Here is a 17,329-nt window from a genome sequence, read left to right as displayed (position 1 = left end):
TGCCGTGCGTCTCCGCCGCTCGTTTCTCCAGGCCGCCGTGTGGTGGTGGCTGGTCGCTGGGTTGCCGAAGATGGCGGCTTTCGTTCTTGGGCGTCATTTTCTTTTTCCCGCCCTTCTTGGCGGCCATCTTGGGTGTGCGAAATTTTGCCGCACAGTCGCGAGAGTTGGTGGCATGGGCACCACCGCACACAGAACAACGAGGAACACATAACAACGGGGAACACAGTTGTGAGGGGCCCGCACTCCCTCCACTAGCGGAGCATGGAGTCCGCAGAGTCCACACGTGTTCGGCTGCAGGTTTGGACATGCATCCGCGCAGTGCCCGACGGCCCCACACTGGGCGCAGGCGGGGATAGTTTTGTAATAGTTTTCCACAGTTTTCCATGTTGTCATAATGCACGTAACGGGGCTTCTCCTAACCCGCGAAGGGGATGCGTGCCTTGTTGGATGTTCCAAATTTTCCGATTTTCACGATAGTGCCGGCACGCCAGCACACTCGGTGTTGAGTTTCCCTGGTGTCCCTGTTACGGACCACGATCACTCCGTGGCACGTGTTGCCGCCGTCTTGTCTCGGGTAACCGTGAAGCGGGACCGATCCCTTCTCGATATTCACTGCAAAGTCCTCAATGAGCCGGTCGGCCGCCTCGATGTCCGGGGTATGCGCGATGATGATGTTTTGGTCTCGCGATGGCAGAACGGAGCTGGTGCGGGCCCGTTCCGGCCCAAGGTACGCCGAGATAGCGGTGCCGTAGCCGGTTTCCGGGAACGCCTCGTGAAGAGAAACACGTTCTCTGGGCTTGATGACTATAACGTAGTCTTCGGGAGCGGGTTTGATCATTGGGTGCGGTTTCCACTTCGTGAACGCCTTGCCCTTGCGTCCCGTGGCGCGCGTCGCGGGAGCGTTCATGTTTCCGACCCATGAGCAAACACAACACACGTTTGCTGGCGTCGCGCGCTCGCAGCGCCCCCCGGGGCCTTCAAGTTATGAACTTCCCGAGGGCTAGCGAGCGCGTTGAGACGCTTGTCTGTACAGCGCCTCCTCTATTTTTTTTTTCAACAATAGCGGTGGTGCTGCTGAGTATGGCCAAATCACAATGCGCCAGAGAGAGAGAGAGAGAGATTGTGGTTGTGAATAGCGCCTCTTCCTCTTCACAACCACAATCTTTCTCTCTCTGGCGCGTTGTGATTTGGCCATACTGAGCAGCGCCACCGCTATTTAAAAAAAATAGAGGAGGCGATGTACTTATGCAAAAAATGTATGTGGGTTAGCTTTGGTTAACCCTACTTGATTATGATAATTTATCGATATTTATATTCCTCATGTAATTGCCCATCGACTCATATATATTGGTATGGGGTTTGAAATAGCGTTAAGTAATTATCAACTTTTTAACACGAAAGTGTTTTATTCCGGGGTCCACCAAGACTTCACTGACGTATTTCCGTCACGGAAATACGTCATAGAACATAATACAAAGAAAGAAACCAGAAGAAAAAGTTCCACAAACTTGCAAAATTTGGGAATCGAACCCACGACCTCTCGGTCCGCGACGATAGATTGCCGAGCGTTTAACCCATTGCGCCACAAACGCATTCGCAGAGAGCTACACAGACGCGCCTTATATATCTAACACTCCTCCGTGTACCCGCGCTCTTGCTCGGGGCGGTGCCGCCGCCTACGAGCAGAAAAGAGAAGTACTGCATTATGACACTAAAGCCCGGGATACATGGAGCGAACTTTCTCGACGAACTTCACGCGTCAAGTAACGACGCGGCGACACGACGCAGGATGTTTGCTGTGTTGCAATACATGCGGCGAACGCCGCCGCGCGTTGGCCGCCGTGTTGGCGGCGGTCCCGGCCGCCCGCTTCGAACTGAATTTGGCGTTGTCCTTGTAGAATTCACTTAGTTGGAAGCAAATGACTGCGTAAACGGCTTTCGCTTAGTCTCAGGCCGCTTCGACGACAGAGTATTATGGATAACCTTGAGTAGTTTTCGAGATCGCTTCTCGTTTCGAACGCGTCTAAGCCTAGCGAAAGAAATATCCGATGCCAACGTCATCTATCGGGGAAGTCGGGAGATAGGCATGACGACAGCATGTGGCCTCTGAGATCAGAAGATTTCTGTTGAAGGTTGTTGTAGAGAGCTTGCACTGCTTGTCTGTTTCCTCGCAGATCAGCGGATATGGGATGTACAAATACAACGCGATTCCTGAGAGATCATACTAGGAACTACTCAATCGGTGCAGAGACATGCAGACACGGCAACACCAACGCGATTGCAGACGACGCGAAAAGGCGCGCGCGCGCGAAACACCAGCATGCATTGCGACCGGAACTAGTGCCTCCTGATTGGCTGTCGTCCACCGCTGCGCGCTAGACGCTTCCGGCGGCGGCGTTCGCCCGACGAAAATGTTTGGACAGGCAGATCGGCTGCGGACGGCAAATTTCTTGACGCCGGCCGTTGGACGTTCGCCGCCCGACGAAGTTCTTCGCTCGGACGCCGGTTATTCGCTCCATGTATTCCGGCCTTAACGCGCACCGACAGTGAACGCTTCGGTGGTCTCAGCACTACGACGCCTCGATGCCAGCATTCGAAGGGACGCTGGCATCAAGAAGCACTACCAACGCCACCTAGGTGGCGTTCACCGTACTCAGCACAGCGGAGCGTGGCCTCCGCAATTAGCTCTGAAAATGTTTCTGAAGTTGATCGCGGAGGCTGCAATTACGACGCGCTGTACGCGCTGATTTGACTCGGTGACGATTCAGTTACGTGCTTTGTCTTGCGCGTTGTATTAGTGTGTCAGTTACGTGCTTCGTCTTTCGCGTTGTGCTAGCGTGTGCAGCGTAGTGCAGCTTCCATATGCACGACGGTTGCTCATGGTCATCGACGTTGGTAGTCGTGATGGAGGAGACGTGCCACCAGGCGTCAGCGTGGGTGCATCAACGCCTAAGGGCGCTTTAGCCACAAAACACCAATAGACATTATATATCAATGTGCAATAAACATTACACTACTTCTGTGAAGACACGTTTCACTTTCGTGTTCTATACCGATTCCTATATAAGAGGGATCAACCACATTTTTTTGTAGATATTTTTCCGATTTCTGGAACCACTTTTTCAAGGGCACCTTAAAACGAGACATATAAGGCTTTCGCCTTGATACCCAGAATAAAATATATGTAAAAAAAACTTGACAGCTTGCGTCTAATATTCAGGAACGCCGTCATAGTAAAGGCGTCCTGAAGGTGTTTTCTAGTGTTCTTTTCAGAGCGGAGCTCTTAGGCACCCGTTACTGCATTGAGGGTCGGCGTTGTCCCTCGGCGTAACCAAGTGAATGAGCGCAGCGAAGATTGAGATAGCTAAGCGGAGCGCAGTGGGCGATGAAAGACGGAGATAGCGAAGAGAGTGCGAGGAGGTGGGTATGGTGAAAGCGTGAGAAGAAAAGCGTAGTGCCGTGCAAGACGGGCGAAGCCCGCTACGAGATGGCGCCGGAGTAGCGCGCAGTTGCCTGCTCATCGATGGCATGCGGCAAGAACGTCCAACGATAGCATATGTGGAAAGAAAGCGCTGTATGAGCGGAAGTCTGTCTGCAGCGGCTGCTATGAATCGCGCCTACGCGTCACCCACGCACAGCCTCTCGCGATCTCCCGATTAGTGAAGCAGTCGCACCGCACTTCGCTCCGCTTGCAACGTGCCACACGAAACAGATTGTCCTCGCCAGTCAATATATAACCAAATGAAAACACGTATAGAGCTCCGCTCAAATTTCGCGTTAGAGACTATTGTAATCATCGGTGGATTTTTCTGTATTACCTTGTCACAGATATTTATCTTACGTATATTCTGACATCTATAAGGCATAACTTCTCCTTCCTGCACCGTTTCTTTTGTTGGTGGCACTTGTTACTTAGCGTGGCGGGGCTACTTCACTGTTGACATTAGGACTGACTGACGTTGACTCTGACGAACTCTGACGTTGACATCAGAACGTACTGAATGGCCGAAATAAACCAAATCAAGGCAAGAAAATCTTGCATTAAAAGTTACCCTACTCCTTTCTTTCCGCCTTTCGTGTGTATTGAGGAGTACGTTAATTTTTTTGAACTTGGCTTTGCCCACCATTTCATGCTTGATCAGCCACCAGGATAGCGGCTCGAGCACCCAATATTGTCTGGCTATCCACTATTATTATTAATAAGAAATGCTCTAGTGAACAATTAAGAGGAAGCAGAGCGTTTTTGTTGTCTATGTGCGATAGCCATTCGTCGACGGGTTGCAAAGTGGTTTCGTGAGTGTTTGGGCCCCCTACGCTGCTGAGTTCAAGGTCGTGAGTTTGATTCTTATGGGGCCAGAATGCAAAAATGCTCGTATACCGTGCATAAGGGGAAGATTAACAAAAAAACAAGTTGTAAAAATATTCCGGAGCCCCCGATATGACGTGCGTCATAATCAGATCGTAGTTTTGGCACGTAAAACCCAAGAATTTATTTGAGTATCTCGTCCCGCTGCAGAGGACGTTCGAGGACGTGTACTCGGCGCCATCGCTCCAAGTTCCTTGGCTCATCGTGGCTGGAAACCACGATCATGACGGCAACGTGTCAGCCCAGATAGAGTACAGCAAGAGGTCCAAACGCTGGTGAGTGCTCAGCCCCAAGGGCACTTTGCAGGCTTGAACGACGAGAAGTTATGAAATGTATTGATAAGCATCCAATCGGGCAATGCTTTCCCAGCATTGAAGAAAATGTAAAATAAGCAACGGTGATTTAAAAAGAAAATATCACACGAGAGTCGTACAGTTCCCGCAAAGAAATCGATGAAATATCGAAAAACTTGCGCCCTGCATTTACTGCCACCACCACATGCCTACAAACACTAGCCGTAGAATTGCGGAAATCATTTGCGGAAAAAACGCGTGAGCATGGTTGTTTGTACTTTTCTACGTCATGCGAGCGTCGAGACTAACGTGGGCGGTGCTTCCAACGCTGTTGACACGCTGGGTTTTGTTATCGAGCAAGTAACACGCCAATGATACCGCGTGATCAATCCTAGGGTACTTGACGCACTTTCCGGGGACTGTCTATGTATGTTTGTATCTTATGTATGCTTGCATATAAGCGTTTTTCCACCTACCTGGGTCAGTTGGTAGTCAGTGGTGGAATGGATAGCGCATCGGGCTGCTGTGCAGAGATAAGAGTTCAAAGCCAACGATTGCGCCAACTTGGGTCACTGAGTATGTGACAACGTGAACATACCTACGGCCCCACAACGAATCTTTCACGCCAAGATAGGTGACTAGAGGCAGGAAGGGTACAGATATTTTAAGAAACTTTTTGTCGCCGACTTGGAGTACTATATGTGCTTCTCGGTGTGTGCTAGCCTCAAATGAGCCTCTTTGATGCCAACTTTGGTTACTGGTAGTGTGCCAGTATGGGTGTACCGCTCTTCTTAAACATCTTTGACGCCGATTTGGCTAATTAGGTATGTGCCACTGCGAATGTGCCACTCTGCAATGACGAAAAGGATTCCTTAAATTGCCTCGATGCTGGGCGGAATTGAACCCACGTCAAAGTGATTCTTCAAGGACACGATCCATTAGCATGCTGGGCCACAAATGTACCGGGTATGTGCCGCTTTTCAATTAACCCATTTGGCACCAACGCTGGAGCGAGCGGCGCCATGAATTCAGTAGGTATGGAATGACCCTCTCACCAACTTGGCTGAGTATTCACCCCTGATTGTGCGGCGAACGAGGGAACAATTATCTGCGCTCGCAGGCACCGGCGCGCAACGCGTCTCGTCTGGGAGGCCACGCGCGGACTTGACGCGTGGGTTGCGTGCCACTCAGGGTGTCCCTGAAAGAAGCGCGAGAGAGGACCCCTCACGGCGCCCTTGCCAGTGCTCGCATGCACAGGCGTGCCGTGCATTTCGGAGGCCATGCGCAGGCGGCGTGGCGGCACTGCCAGATGGCGCCGATTCTTCTTGGCAAAGCGCGAAAGGGGAGACCCGCTGCAGTACACGCTTCACGCATATCTCGTTTCCATGAAGGCATAGCTTCTGTCGATGTGTTGATTCGATACTAACGCATTACCTTCGACAGTTATAGTGATGCCACATCTTTTAACGCAAAGCTGTTAAGGGCTCAGCCTCCAATGGTCGTGTCCACATGTGTAAAAAAACTCTCACTGGCCGTATGCTCTATGTGCGAGTGACTCGCGCGCTTTCTGGGGGAGTGAACGCACGGCGGAGAGCAAACGCGACTTCTTCCGTCATGCGTAAAGCCATGGGGTGACGGGAGGTAGGGAGGGGAGGCGACGTTTATAGCTGCGGCACCAAATGGGTATCTTGCGACCTGGGGCAAGGGGAACTAACGACTCAGTTACCCACACGAAAGGAGGAAAGCGGGAAGGCAGCGCGGGAGGGAGGGAGTGTGGCTTTTGCTCTGCAAGCAATTAACTGTGTACATGTACTTTGCGCGGCGACGGGCGGTTGCACGCACCGTATCTTGAAAGCGATCTGCAACACGGCTCCTACCTTTGTTTGCGCTGTGCTTTCGCCGCTCAGTTTCCGCTGAAGCGATAGACAGCATGAACCTTCGCTCACTGCTGTGGGCGCGCTTGCTTACGCCAACGTTTTGACAGCAGTGTGTGAGGTCATCGAGTGTGATCTATTCATGTTTGCGTGTGCGCGCTGACACCATCCTTGTTAATTCAGCTGGTAAGCGAATGTGTACAAGTTTATGCAGCCGATAAAGCTACAATCCTTACTCCGTATAGCTCGCTACTAATTTGCTATCGCAATTGATGCTTCGCCTTTCGGGCGGAACTGCGTCTTTTTTGTTTCGCACTTTGAATATTTCAGTCTGAGAAAACTTAACAAAGAGGCATGCGCTGCTGATGTTTTGTTTCAAGACATTTGTTTCTGCGCCGTCAATCTGAAAATTCTAAGGAGTTGTATAAACTTGCATATGTAGCAGCACCAGCAACGCGCAGAACTGTTGTCGACGACGGCGGCGTTTTCCCCGCGTTCGCACCGAACGCGCGTGGCGTTGGTGACGTGTTTATGAAGAATGTGCCAACCTTTGCCGTACACCCTATGGCCGGTGTACCGTAGCAACCATAAGGCCATGGTCCCTGTGGTCACTAATTAAATGAAAACCACCAGACCATATTGACACGTCAATTCAGTGCATTTACGTCTGTCATGCGTTTCCCATTCGCTTGCGTTTTATTTTGCGCGAGACGAAAGAGAGACGGAGAGAAAAGGACAACGAAGAAGACGTGCTGTTCGATCGGAGCTGTTCTACAGTGTACTTCTAGTACACTGTAGCTGTTCTGCTGTGTTGCCGGATGTTGCTAGTCCTGTTATTACGCTGACAAATTGGTGGATGTTCTGGGTAACGTCCTATGCACTAATTTGACCTCCCGACGCTTCCAGTCGTCCCTACAACCATTGCCACGATTCCGGAGGAAAACCGGGCACTTCGCCACAGCCGCCGCTTGCAAGGACTACCTCCTGAATACGGCCCATTGAACCAAGTAAGGATGTCCACCACAGGGGCAAGTACAAGTCAGACTCAAGAGAACGACACTGTCCAATGCACTTCTAGTCCGAGTGTCGTCTACGCAGCGCGCGTTCCGAAGTCATTTCATGGCGACATGTTCGCGGACTTGGAGGATTGGCTTGAACCCTTCGCTGCAGTCAGTGTATGGTATGAGTCTAAGAAACTGCGCTACGTGTACTTTGCCCTCGAAGATTACGTTCGCACGTGGTTTGAGAATCATGAGGTCTCTATCACTAGCTAGCAAGAATTCCGACGACAACTTCGCGAGACATACAGCAGCCTCGAAAGGAAAGAAAAGGCCGAACAGGCTCTACAGAGTCGGTTTCAGAAGTCAAATGAAAGCGTGGTCATGTTGGTCGAGGACATGTCGCGCTTGTTCCGATGCGCTGATCCAGGTATGGCCGAGGGAAAGAAAGTTCGTCTCTTAATGTGAGGGGTGAAAGAACGACTCTTCCCTGGACTGATGCGCAACCCTCCAGCTACCGTCGCTGAGTTCATAAGTGAAGCAACTACAATGGAACGAGCGCTACAGCAACGCTCCCAACAGTACGACCGCCAAAGCACCGTCACCGCAGTGTCATGTTTTACGTGCGGACATGATTTAGCAGCAGTTCGACCGACAGCTTGTACGAACCGTTGTGCACGAAGAGCTTGAGGAAGTTCGCAAAACTTCTTGTCCGCCGACTATTACTGCGCTTGGTGACATCATTCGTGCCGATATGGAGACCATGACCCAACCATTGGCGCCAACGCGAGCGAAAGCCCCAGTGCTGACATAATATACCGAAGCCGTTCGGAGCCCTCAACCATCTAAGAGACGACGTCTGCCTTCCCCTGTTTCAGCTCTACCCCGTCAATTTCCCGCTACAAATGTTAACCCGTATGAGGACGTAGGCCCGCGAGATATCATGCGGAAATCAAACGTGTGGCGCACCTCGGATAATCGGCCACTTTGCTACCACTGCGGCGAAGCGGACCATCTGTATCGTCAGTGCCCTTATCGGAGGATGGGCCTTCAGGGATTTTACCCTGTAGTGAACGCCATCCGCGCGCCGCCATAAATGGTCCGCGTTTAAATGGCTAGTTTATAGCGCCACTCAAGGACACCATGTCAAGCACCTGAAACGCAAGTCTGTTGGCGCACGCGCCTCCCCGTGTCTCGTGAGAGAAAAGAAAAAAGTTGAGTCTTTGTTTGGAATTCATGGCTCACGGTATCTTTGCTCTTCGCCCGCGCTAGCGACCAACAGTGGTGACCCAGCATGAACACGGACAGCGACATCGACGCGCATACCGTGTCTACAGTCGAATTGAAGCTGCCCCCTTTTGGCCCGCCGACCCCGAGCTCTGGTTCATTCAAGTCGAGGCACAATTCACCGCCCGGCGCATCACAGCCGACCTCACGCGCTGCCATCACATCGTGAGTAGCTTGCCGCCAGCCACAGCCAGCGAGGTCCGCGATTTGCTTCTCGCCCCACCTGCGGAAAACACCTACCAAACTTTGAAGGAGACACTCATTTGACGCCTCAAACCATCCGAACCCGAAAAGTTACGGCAGCTCCTGAACGACATGGACCTTGGTGACCGCACGCCATCTCAACTACTGCGCCACATGCAGCGTCTTGTCGGAAGCGTTACAGGTCTCGACAGCACGCTACTGCGCGAGATATTTCTTCAGCGTCTCCCCAGCAACGTGCGCGTGGCGCTTGCTACGGTGGCTGAAAGGAGTCGGCAAGATGGCCGCCATCGCTGACGCCATCATGGCAGCGGCAAACCCCTCCGCTTCCGTCGCTAACGTGCAAGTGGAGAGTGCTTCTGCCCCCTCTCCCAACGAATTCCTCGAGCTTCGCGAAGAGATCGCGCGCCTCACCGAAACAGTGGCAGCTTTGCAGGCACGCACCTCGCGCCCTTTGGAGCAGAGCAGTGCACAACCACAGCAGCCGCGACTCCGCTGGTGCTGGTACCACAGGAAACATGGCGATGCTGCGCGCAAATGTCCTGCGCCCTGTGGCTATCCGGGAAACGCCAGAGGCCAGCATTGAGGGCGACCAATGCTGCAATATCGACGGAAAGGCGCCCCTCGGTGTTCTTCATCACCGAACGCAGTGGTGGCGTCCGTTTCCTTGTGGCCACAGGCGCAGAGGTGAGCGTTATCCCTGCGTCTCCAGCTGAGAAGCTCCGAGCTCCGAGAAGCTCTCCAGCGTCTTCAGCATGACGTGCTCCATCATATAACTACGACTGATCCTCCCGTCCATGCCAGACCGCGTCGCATGTCCCCTGAGAAGCTCCGTTTGGCACGCCAAGCGTTCGATCATATGCTCGAACTTGGTATCATTCGGCCCTCGTCATGCCCGTGGGCGTCTCCGCTTCACATGGTACCAAAACCGGCATCAAATGACTGGCGACCATGTGGCGATTACCGGGCACTCAATCGAGCAACTGTACCAGACCACTACCCTGTGCCACACATCCATGATATTACAACGAACTTGCACGGTGCTATAATATTTTCCAAGCTGGACCTCGTGAAGGTATACCATCAGATACCAGTGGTACCAGAGGACGTCCCGAACACCGTGATAGCAACACCTTTCGGCCTATTTGAATTTATTCGAATGCCATTCGGACTTCGCAACTCTGGACAGACCTTTCAGCGGTTTATGGACAGTGTCTTACGCGGTCTAGATTTTTGCCACGTTTACTTCGACGATCTGCTTATCGCTAGCGCCACTCCATCTGAACCCGAGGAACACCTGCGAACCGTTTTTCGACGTCTCTCTGCACATGGCATCGTCGTCAATGCAGCAAAATGCCAGCTCGGTGTGCCCGAGCTGACATTCCTGGGCCATACCATATCATGTGCTGGAATTCGCCCCCACCCGGAAAAGGTAAAAGCTGTGCGAGAATTCCCGAAACCTAACACTAAGCGGCAGCTCCGCGAGTTCCTTGGACTGGTGAACTTTTATCGCCGTTTTGTACCTCAGTGCGCGGCTATCTTGCACCCTGTGCACAGACTACTAACTGCGGAGAGCAAAGGGGGACGATCACTTCGACTGACGAAGCATGCAACGCTTTTCATCGGGTCAAGGAGGCTTTGGCAAACGCTGCTTTGCTCGTGTATCCGCAACCAGGCATACCACAGTGCATAATGGTCGATGCCTCAGACACAGCCATCGGCGCAGTATTACAGCAGCTGAGCAACGGAATCTGGCGCCCGACATGTTTCTTCCCTAGAATGCTGACCCCTGCAGAAGAGCGCTACAGCACTTTCGGCCGAGAGCTGCTTGCTATCTATTCCGCCATCCGACATTTTCGTCACTACCTGGAAGGCGTGGATTTCTTTGTGCTCAGAGACCACAAACCTCTAACGTACGCCGTGAGTCTCCCGACAACGGACAGAGGAACGCACACAGCCCGTGAGCTACGTCAGATGTCTTACATATCCGAGTTCACTACAGACATTCGGCATGTGAGCGGCGCCAACAATGTGGTTGAAGACGCCCTGTCACGAAGTCCTGTCAACGCCCTTAGCCTTTCCCAAGGAACTGATTTCACTTAGCTGGTGGCAGCTCAGCAAGCTGATCAAGAACTCGGTCAGTTGCTGACAACAACTGCGCTGAATTTGCAATGGCTATCTGTGTGCGGCTCAAAAGACCGAGTGTGCTGCGACGTATCAACAGACAACCCTCGTCCTTTCGTTTCTTTTAGCATTCGTCCTACCGTCTTTCAGTCGCTGCACAAGCTCGCACATCCGGGAGTTCGGGCGACACAAAAACTAGTGACTGCAAGGTGCGTCTCGCCATGTATAAATCGAGACGTCCGCAGTGGACGCGAGAGTGCATCGCCTGCCAGCGCTCCAAAGTCCAGCGCCAGACCGTGACGCCATTGGCGAGATTCCCAGCGCCAGACGCACGATTTGAGCATGTGCACTTGGACATTGTCGGACCGCTAGCACTTTGTAATGGTCAGTCATATTTACTTACTTGCGTGGACAGATCTACACGCTGGGTTGAAGCTGTGCCTATCGCAGACATCACCACTACACAATCACCCATGCTTTTCTGTACAACTGGGTGGCTCGCTTCGGCGCGCCGTCCACAGTTACGACTGACCGCGGCAGACAGTTTGAGCCGGCTCTTTTTGCCAGCATAACACGGCTGATCGGCACCTCTCGCATCAGAATTACTGCCTACCATCCTCAGAGCAACGGTATGGTGGAGCGCTTCCACCGCCAGTTGAAAGTGGCTCTCACGGCGACGGAAGGGCACAGTTGGACCGAAGCACTACCACTCGTCCTTCTTGGTATCCGCACAACGCTGAAAGCCGGCATTGACTGCAACGCCGCCGAGCTGGTGTATGGAACAACACTGCGATTGCCTGGCTAACTTTTCACGCGCTGTGAAGATGAAAGCCCTGTAGCTACTGGTGACTACGCAAGCCGGCTGCGCGACATCATGGGCAAGCTTCGCGCCACACCACCGCGTCAGCCAGCGCCGCGACCCGTCCACATGCACTCACAGTTGTGGTCCTGCTCCCATGTGTTTGTGCGGCATGACGCAGTGCAGCGACCTCTTCAATCACCGTATGACGGCCCTTTAAAAGTCCTCCATCGTACAAGCAAGCAATCCACTGTGGACATTCGCGGTCGTCGTGAAGTAGTCTCTACTGACCGCGTGAAGCCGGCTCACATGGAGAACTCTGAAGGTCCCACGGCTGTCGCGAGTCTTGTTAGAGCAACGAAAGAAACAACTGCGACTTCCTCCCGAACAACAGTGCAGCGCACACATAGTGGGACGCGAACCACTCCTTCCGTTGTACTGGACATTTAACGTTCGGCAACTCACTGGGGAGGGAGTGATGTAGTGAACGCCATCCGCGCGCCGCTTTAAATGGTCCGCGTTTAAATGGCTAGTTTATAGCGCCACTCGAGGACACCACGTCAAGCACCTGAAACGCAAGTCCTTTGGCGCACACGCCTCCCCGTGTCTCGTGAGAGAAAAGAAAAAGTTCAGTCTTTGTTTGGAATTCATGGCTCACGGTCTCTTTGCTCTTCGCCCGCGCTAGCAACCACCAACCCTAACGCTCGTCGACCAAGTAATAGTGAGCACCCACGCGAGATAGAGCAGTTACTGGACTCTCCGCTGCCGTGTTCTCCCGCACAGACACACCAATCACGTTCACCATCTCCTCGGGGCATCATGTCGCCTAGCCGTTACTCCAGGTTCCCTGATGTTCGCAACAGGTCCCCAAGTCCACGCCCACGTCAGGAAAACTGAGGACAGCGACCTCCGGGGGTGGGGCCGCTGCGGATCGTCCTGACAAACATCCTCCGACACGACACGTTCACGACGACGATTTATCTGCCACGTCATTTTCTAATAACGACGCAGGACTTTCCAGCGATATTACCGTAACCGTCGACAATTACCAGGTCACCGCCCTCGTGGATACCGGCGCCGACTACTCCGTTATGAGCGGTGAATTGGTGGCTACGCTCCGAAAAGTGACCACACCATGGAATGGTCCCCAACTCCGCACTGCGGGTGGTCATCTCGTGACGCCGGTTGGGAGGTGCACTGCCAGAGTGCATATCTGCGGCTCTGCCTTCATCGGATCTTTCGTCGTCCTGTGGGAATGCTCCAGGCAGCTCACCTTAGGAATGGACTTTCTTAGAGAATACGGGGCCATTATAAATCTTCGAGAGCTGCTGGTATCATTTTCACGTAACGCAAGCTCGCACGAATGCAATTCGCACAAGATAGCGTTGCGTGTCTCTGATGATTCTGTGACCGTACCACTTCGTTTCAGTGTACTGGTTACTGCACTGAGCGACGTGGACCGAACTGCCCTTGGAGTTGTTGAAACCAATGTGTCCATCCTCTTCTCTCGTCAAGTATGCGTCACCCGCGGCCTCCTCGAATTGACCAAACGGCCTGCTGAAATCCTAATTATGAACTTTAATAGCGAATACCAGCACTTAACGAGGCACTCTGTTGTCGCTTACTTCGAAGAAATCGCCCACGCGAGAACCAGCCTATCACTCGCAGACCTTTCGTCCGTCCCACATGACGACAATCAGTCTAAAATTCAACTCGATGTGAATTCCGAACTATCGGTTCAACAGCAAGACAGTCTTCGCTCTCTTTTGCTTTCCTTTAGCGACTGCTTTGCCACGACGTCAAGAATATATCAAGCAGACACCCGTTGCGAAGCACAGAATTATAAACGAACCCGCCGAAAGACCCATCCGACAGCATGCCTACCGTGTGTCTCGAAGAGAACAAGACGCCATTGGAGAACACGTCAGACAAATGCTTGCTGACGACATCATTCAGCCATCTACAAGGCGGCACCAGTGGTGCTAGTTAAAAATAAAGACGGCACACTGCGTTTCTGCGTTTATTATCGCAAACTGAACAACGTCACAAAGAAAGAGGTCTATCCGCTTCCACGCATCGACGACTCGCTGGACCGACTTCGACACTCCAGATATTTTTCATCCATGGTTCTGCGTAGTGGTTATTGGCAAATCGAGGACGATGACCGTGACCGGGAAAAGACCGCATTTATTACTCCTGACGGACTCTTTGAATTCAAGGTTCTTCCTTTTGGCCTTAGCTCAGCTCCTGCGACTTGTCAACGAATGATGGACACTGTTTTGTCCGGTCTTAAGTGGCAAACGTGTCTTGTTTATTTGGACGACGTCGTCGTTTTTTCGGAGACTTTCGATCAGCATCTCCAGCGTCTTCGTGCAGTGCTTGATGCGCTCCGAATTGCTGGCCTGTCACTCAAGCCCGAAAAACACCACTTCGGTTACGAGGAGCTGAAATTCCTTGGTCATGTCATCAGCTGCGATGGAATTCGCCCCAATCCTGAAAAAACGCGAGCTGTTGCTGCCTTCCCAACGCCTACGAACAAACGCGAGGTTCGCCGTGTTTTAGGACTTTGCGTGTGTTACCGTCGCTTCGTACCCAACTTTTCGAAAATAGCTGACCCAAGTAACGCAAAATGTTGCCGTAACGTTCTCTGAATGTGCACAAATGTAGGTGTATAACGTTGCCTACATGCTGCTAATGTCCTCTTTTTTGATTGCCAGACAACGTTGGGCCACAACGTTGTGGCAGCGTTGAGCAGCACATTCACGACGTTACCATAACGTTAACAGAACTTCCTGACAACGTAATTTGGATGTTGCCATTTGTCACTTCAGCTTTCAGGCAACGTACGTATGTGACATTCAAGCAACACTCAACTGACATCGCAGAATATTTGTAGACATACGTAACAGCAGTGCTGTCAGCATGACACGGCTGACAGCACCGCAAACCCTTTAATTTATATTTGCTTGACAGATAATTTACTCTAGTAGTTTTCATGTTGCTTATGCATGACAATGTTAAACAAGAATTAGTGAAAACAGCGTTTTTTTACGTATATATCTTGTGTAGCTTACCAAGATATCTGTGTACCTTACCTTGTGGTAAGATACACTATATACATAAAAGAATGCTGTTTTTCACCAGTTCTTGTTTACGTTTTCATGCATATACGACATGAAAACTACTAGAATGCATTATCTGTCAAACAAATATAAATTTATGGGTTTGCGGTGCTGTCAGCCGTGTAATGCTGACAGCACTGCTGTACGGGCAGCTGATCTGTCTTGCACTATATATACTACCAACTCGCCCTAAGCCAGAATCCTTTAAAGTGTTTCACATGGTGGTTTGCCTGACTTGTCTTGCTGTTGTCCATAGCACAGCATATAGATGCTAACTGCAACTAAAAGTGCACAATGCAAAGCTGCAAAGTGGTTCTTAAGAGCAATTTTTCATTTTGGCTATAACAGCAAGAGAAGCAGCATGCACGTCCAATGTGCAGAGGTTCTCGTATAAAGGTTCTCACAGCAGGAAAGTAAATATATTCCACAAATGTTCATTTTCTTTAAACATATCATTTAAGCTTAGACCACAGAAAAAATCAGTCTTTGCTTCCGACTTACTGCTCTAAAAATCATGTGTCGGTAACTGCATGTGCTTTCAAGAACTTGCATAATAGCCAACATCAGTTGCTAAGAACAAACGCTAGTATGTAGGAATTGTTCGTGCAGGAGGAATATGTGGTGGTTGAATATGCATCCATGAATATGCATTGGTCCACCTTATAATAGTGAATGCCATAGACAAACCTGGTTATAATGTCAAACCATGCATTTATTTACCGTCTGCTTACATCATACTGGCAAACAAATGACACTTATATAACAGTAACTTAAAAACTGATAACACACTGATAACACACTTAAATATATTTTCTATTAAACATCAAGGTCTTCTATCGCATATTAAGACTCTACTAACAGCTACAACTACAACACAATATATTTTGCCTTCCCATGTAGGTCAGACTTCGAATTTTTTTGCTTTTTGTCGAGTTTCCTTATTTCAATGGCAGAACACAATTTATACTTAATAACAGCACAAATACTGTCCTCCTTCACTGTGTAATGTACAACACAACACAGTTACACTGCGGTTGGATACTATCTCCTGCCAAGCATCCAGCCGATCTTTTTGCGTAAGCTTGCAGACATGGTAGCAAGTGTGAAGTAGTCAACACAGCCCAAGGCGTAGAGTAACAGAAAGTCATCCAAGCACTGACAGCCAGCCATCACTTTTGCAGAGGATGGCCAGCAGCACAAGTGATGCACACATGCCTCCCTCGGTAGCTTCACTTGCATCCAGATCTCACTGGTTTCCAAGTCAATAATGCGGTAACCTGCAGAGACATCAATTACATTAAACTATAAAGTGCCATCTCAAACACTGAAGTAAGCCATGTTTACTGTGAAAACAGGCTATAAAAATGCTTACAAACAACTTAAGCTTCACATAACTGTGAAACAAACAATAGTGACTTTACACAGGAGAATAATGCAAAACATCAAAAGCAAATTTCAGTAAAACCTAACCATTATAGCCACAAGTTTGGACACAAGAGCAAGGAAAGCACAATAAACAATACCCACAACTTCCTTTATTGCGCTAAGCAGTTAAGACGCTAGTATCAATATATTCCTTTAACATAAAGCTTCCTTGCAATGCCACGGCTGCTTGTTACATCCAGTTAAGTCTTGGAAGAAAAGAAAAATTAACAAATGATGTGAATGCTCTACCACTGTACCAAAACCACATTTCATTCGTGATGAAAGAAAGTTCCAATGAGTGAGTGATAAATTTGACTTGTTACAACATATTGGTGAATTGCAGCACAGATAATATTGACGACAGAAAAGCGAGACAATAGACGTGTGCTGACTTCCAACAAAAAGCTTTATTTTCAGCGACCCATGTTTATAGCCGTCACTCATCACATTGCACAAGTGCAATTCACACCCTTAGGAAGGTCAACTCTGTCTGATAAGTGCACAGATGCTGACACACACAGAGCCAATTCGCGCAATCTTTTCAGCTTCAATAATTTCACGTGTTAGTTGATCACCGCTTCTGCTGACAACAGTACACCGAGCAAACAATAGTTCACAGGCACACGAACTGCAACAACATGCAAGCCAACTGTCATGCACATTTTTCTTGACATTGTATGAGTGTTCTCTCAGCTGGTCATTGATAGTGTCCTGTTTGGCCTATGTACTGTTTACCACAAGAAAGAGGGGTACAGTAATTAATGTTGCTAACATAGGTGACAAACAGATTTTTGTTACACTTGTGTGCTGCGCCGAAGCATTTCCTTTGATTACACAACT

General features: G+C 50.3%; 1 protein-coding gene across 1 annotated transcript in view; it reads left to right on the top strand.

Annotated features, from left to right (window-relative positions):
- Positions 1-17,329, top strand: part of LOC119454624 (tartrate-resistant acid phosphatase type 5) — a 185,670-nt gene that overhangs the window by 51,619 nt on the left and 116,722 nt on the right. The window contains exon 3 of the mRNA XM_037716503.2: positions 4,517-4,641. Within this exon, the coding sequence (XP_037572431.2) occupies positions 4,517-4,641 (125 nt within the window). The remainder of the gene's footprint in view (positions 1-4,516; positions 4,642-17,329) is intronic.

This window comes from Dermacentor silvarum, chromosome 5, assembly GCF_013339745.2.
Source record: "Dermacentor silvarum isolate Dsil-2018 chromosome 5, BIME_Dsil_1.4, whole genome shotgun sequence".
NCBI classification, from domain to species: domain Eukaryota; kingdom Metazoa; phylum Arthropoda; class Arachnida; order Ixodida; family Ixodidae; genus Dermacentor; species Dermacentor silvarum.
The sequence above is the reverse complement of the archived record's forward strand: the minus strand, read 5'-3'. Positions and strand labels throughout refer to the sequence as shown.